The sequence below is a fragment of the Trypanosoma grayi genome (genome assembly GCF_000691245.1).
Source record: "Trypanosoma grayi strain ANR4 Tgr_291_V1, whole genome shotgun sequence".
Lineage (NCBI taxonomy): Eukaryota > Euglenozoa > Kinetoplastea > Trypanosomatida > Trypanosomatidae > Trypanosoma > Trypanosoma grayi.
The window spans coordinates 1-4,453 of NW_008825910.1; the positions used below are offsets into that span (position 1 = coordinate 1).

Here is a 4,453-nt window from a genome sequence, read left to right on the forward strand (position 1 = left end):
TGTCTTCTTGAACTGAAATGACGGCGCCGTTACCGGGCAAAGCTACCTGCTGCTCCGACTTCTCGATCGGCGGCAGCGGCTGTGTGCGCTGTATCGTGAACCGCCCCCACGGCAGCCGCTCTGTCACCGCCTCCTCTGCCTTAACCTTTCGGCCTCTACTGCTGCCACTGCGCGGATACGTGAGAAATGTCACCTTCCCATCTGTTGGGTCCGTCGGGCTGCCCACCGATCCCCAAGCAGAGCGCACGACGGCGTTCCCCGCGTTGGTGAACGTCATGTGTACCGTATTTGGTTTGCAGCGTGGCAGCAGCAGCCGTGGTTTCTCTGACGATCCAGCAGCTCTGGTGTCTTTACGCGCCAGCACCCGTGGCTCCATCTTGGTTCCCCCGCGGCCGTGCGGGATGCGCCACATACGCCGGGGAGAAGTAGCAACAACAGCGGCAGACACAGCAGCAGTGTCCTGCCAGCAGCTGCCCTTCTCAGCAGATCGCAGACACGGCACCGTCATGCGGCGGGAGACGCGGGCGCGCAGCGGCACTGACGCCCGGCGGTCATTCGCCGATGCCACGTGCGGCGCCACGGTCGGCACAACGGCGGACTTGTCATCGTTTCTCTCCATCGCTGGCCAACGCTCTCACAGACACTCCCTCTCTCGCGTTGCTGCAGCAGCCGTGCGCTGATTGGGTTCCTACCCCCGTCTCAGTTAAGTGTGTATTTATTCACCTTATGGCTGCCTGTCGGCCACGCAATGCGGTTCCGCGTCCCTCATAGTGAGAGGGCACCAGTATAGCACAAACAACAAGACGCAACAACGGAAAAAAAAAAAAGCGAAGATGGCGGAGCAACCGTTGCTTTATGGCCCGCGACAACACGTTTACTACTCCAGAGGAACGGGACAAGGAAATTTGAGAGACACAGTTGTCTTTGTTTGCCGCAGGCACACACCCAGACACATATACCCCTCACAAGAACAACTTACATAGCGGTTGTACTCCTGCAGAAGGATACTACATAGCCGTACGCGTAACAAACAAGAGGAAAACAAACAAACAATTACACGGAGGTGGAGTCCCCGTTGCGGTACGCCAACAACAATGGGAGTGGGGTACACAATGAGCACGGGCTGGGCAGCCAAGATCAATAAAAAACAAAATGAAACCAAAAAAAAAGGAAAGAAGGAAGAAAAAAGGTGGTTGCGCATTTGAATAAATTCCATAGTTCCATAAGAAACACATCGTAGTAGCGCTGTGTAACCACACAATTTCCATATAATCGGCGCAAACGCAACAAAGCTGGGAAAGAGACCTTTGGGCACGTGTTGCCTCTGCCAGGACTCACAGCTCCCCCTCCTCCTCTGCCTCGCGCAGCGCCTCCTCATGGACCTCCTCGATGATGTCCTGAATGCGTTCCAAGAAGCCACGCTTATCCTCCAACACCTCCTCCGCCGCGACGTACACCGGCAGCATGCACGAGGAGCGCCGCATGCCATCGATGATGACTTCTTCGGGNCCTCCTCCGCCGCGACGTACACCGGCAGCATGCACGAGGAGCGCCGCATGCCATCGATGATGACTTCTTCGGGCGCCGAGGGGCGTGGCGGCGGGCGTGACAGCCGTCGAGCGCCATCCACGGCGCTGGCTCGGGGTGGCGCTGACGGAGGCGTGGGGACGTGCAGCACCACTGCGGCTGAAGGCCAGTGCTCGCCAGGAGCATGAGGCGCAACAGTCTCGCTTGGCCAGCTCTCCAACACCGCATCGGCCTCTTTCGGGAAAGTCTCTCTGTCAATGCAGTTGTCTGTCACTGCTGCTTTTGTGGGTGGTGTTGCTGCAGTTGCTGTATCTGGTGCTGCTGCTGCTGCTGCGTCTGGTGCTGTTGCTGTTGGTGGTGCTTGAGGTGATGCTGCCTCTCCTTCCAGTGTGTTGGATTTTCCGCAGGTGTTATTCTCGCATTCCCTCTGCATCGGAGGCACGCACGTGACCGACTCAAACACGCTTGGCAGTAGTGTCTTCCAAGCACGTGGGAGGTTGTGAGATAATGGCGTGGCAGTGCCCGTTGCAGTAGGCGTGGCAGAGCGGTTGCTCCCCTCTTCGTAGCTGTGCGCCGTGCGGGGGGCGGTGGTCTCAATCACGCCCGGCAGGGCGGGCTCCGTACCAACGGGAGAAGCCCAAGCCGACGGCACGCGCGCAGCCTCCCTCCCCAGTTTCGGTGAGGCCGTGCAGACGATGCGTTCACAAGTCCGCTTAATCGAAAAAAATCCAGCTCCTCGCGTCACATGCGGCAGAACTGGAAGAAATCGTGCAACTGGATGGGCGTCTGGTGGACCGGAGCAACGGTTGCCTGGCACCCCCACACCCAGCGGATGCAGAAGCCCCATTGGCGGTGCCACAGGCTTTGCCTTCGGTGGTCGCAAAACGCCAGCGTTGGCGCGGCTCTGCGGCTGCGCTGTTGAGGCACGAACTGCCTCTGAAAGCAGCTGCGCATCCAACGCCGCGTCAGACCTCGTTTTCGCCCTTCCCCACGCTGACTTCACAACAGCATCGGTCAGAGACAAGTACCGCATGTGCAGTCGTCCGTTCTCATCGCGTTGCATGGATGCACGCCTCTGCCGCCAGGTGTGAGAGCTCCGCCGCGACGCGTGAGAGCTCCGCCTCGATCCAGATGCAGAACACCCTCCGCTGCCATTTTTCGTAGGGGTCGCCAAGGCAGAAGTATCAGTGTCTGCAGCAGCCTTAGTTGTCACTGGCTCCGTCGAATCGGCACGGGCATCGACAGCAGCAGCACCATCATCAGCTCCAGCGGCAGCAGCAACGTCCAGTGCGAAATCAGCCTTGGAGCTGTCGTTCGTCTCCCGTGAAGCCAGCTCATCCACACACGGCTCCACCTCCTCAGCAGAAAGCTCATCTGCTTCCTCATCCTCCTCCTCCTCCTCCTCTGTGGTCTGCGACTCCAGGTTCCCCTCAGATGCATACCGCTGCCGCTCCGCCTCCTGGGCCTCCTCAAGGATTTGCTCCACTTGCTCCATGTGCGCACGCTCATCCTCCAGCGCAAACTCCAATGTGTGATACGAGGGTGTGCTTGCGTTCGCGGGCTGGTCACACGATGCCACAGCGCTTGTGGCACCGCACGCATCTGTCTTTGGTGACAAGGTGGACTCCTGCACCTCTTCGTTCGGTTTGGCGTCAGCTGCCACCACCAGATCCACTACTAAAAGCTGTGGAGGAACTGGTGCAGCAGATTTCACACCTTCCATCGGCGCTTCTTCCTTCTCAACGCTTGGTGTTGTATTGTGTTGAACCGCACCATCGTCGCCCGGCAGGGCTGCCAGTGGTACTGTTTGCAGTTGCGCGTTTGATGACGCATTGGACAAATGTTCAGCCGGTTGCTCCATCGCAGTAAAGGCACTCGCACTCCTGTAGCACGGCAATCACCTCTGGTGCTGGACGTACACTTTGCGTTGCACCTATGCTATACTTATTCCTTGCTGTCAAATGTACCTCTTGGCTCGCAGCCACTTTACTGCTTGCGCAATGGGTTACCTTCCCTTCATTGACGCGTTCGTGTGGAGCAGAACATGAAAGAGAAAAGACGCATGAACTCTGCTTGGGTTTCCATCCGGAAGCAGCAGTAGCACAGATGTCAACCCCTCTCGCAACAGCAGTGAACTAACTCAAACCATACACTATTCATCAAATATGCTTACATCCAGACTGCAGAGTGCAGACGTCATCACACGCCAGAGAGGCACAAGGTAAACCATGATAGGTCTATCCCCACACACACGCACAGAGAAACGAAAATAGAATAGACAGCACGGTAAAAATGAAAACAAATTGAATCAAGAACAACCCTGTGGCGTTGTTATTTCTCCTGATACACATCCTTTTTAAGACGCCCTTTTGTATACATTCCGGCCAAGCCGGATCCCTGCGAGTCCCTAAGAGCTACCACCCCACGCTGACCGCACAACTGCGTCACCCAGCGTAGAGTAGCGCACACGCTGGACACCATGTCGCCGCTGTTTCAACGGCATTCGTGGAGCCAGTGCCCCAGTGAGCCACGCTGGTGGTGCAATATGCCGCTCGGTTGGAGCCTCAGCTACGCGTGTTGAAGACTCCGTTGGGGACCTCGCGCTATTGAAGGCCGCTACAGCCAGCATAAAAGCTTTTTTTGCCAAGAGAACATCTTCCGCAATTTCTTGCACATGTTCCAGGCAAGTCCGCTCCACCAACAAGGATCTTTCCGCCACTACATAAACAGGGTGTGTCATACTTGATATGGTGCTCACAGCAATTGCACTGCCCCCCTCAGTAGGTGCCGGTACATCCTTGGCCTCATCAGTAGGTGCCGGTGCATCCTTGGCCTCATCAGTAGGTGCCGGTGCATCCTTGGCCTCATCAGTAGGTGCCGGTATATCCTTGGCCTCCTCGGTAGGTGCCGGTGCATCCTTGGCCTC

General features: G+C 57.3%; 3 protein-coding genes across 3 annotated transcripts; all 3 read right to left on the reverse strand.

Annotated features, from left to right (window-relative positions):
* DQ04_02911000 (hypothetical protein) lies at window positions 1-619 on the reverse strand (the record flags this gene model as incomplete). The annotated part of the gene is made up of 1 exon (XM_009312325.1): window positions 1-619. A coding segment is annotated over one exon (619 nt), but the record flags the coding sequence as incomplete, so codon positions are not given.
* Window positions 620-877: 258 nt separating this feature from the next.
* Window positions 878-3,388, reverse strand: DQ04_02911010 (hypothetical protein; the record flags this gene model as incomplete). Its single annotated transcript, XM_009312326.1, has 1 exon — window positions 878-3,388. The coding sequence occupies one exon, from the start codon at window positions 3,386-3,388 to the stop codon at window positions 878-880; it is 2,511 nt and encodes an 836-aa protein (XP_009310601.1).
* Window positions 3,389-3,934: 546 nt separating this feature from the next.
* Window positions 3,935-4,267, reverse strand: DQ04_02911020 (hypothetical protein; the record flags this gene model as incomplete). Its single annotated transcript, XM_009312327.1, has 1 exon — window positions 3,935-4,267. One exon carries the CDS (start codon window positions 4,265-4,267, stop codon window positions 3,935-3,937), a length of 333 nt encoding a protein of 110 aa, XP_009310602.1.
* Window positions 4,268-4,453: the final 186 nt, after the last annotated feature.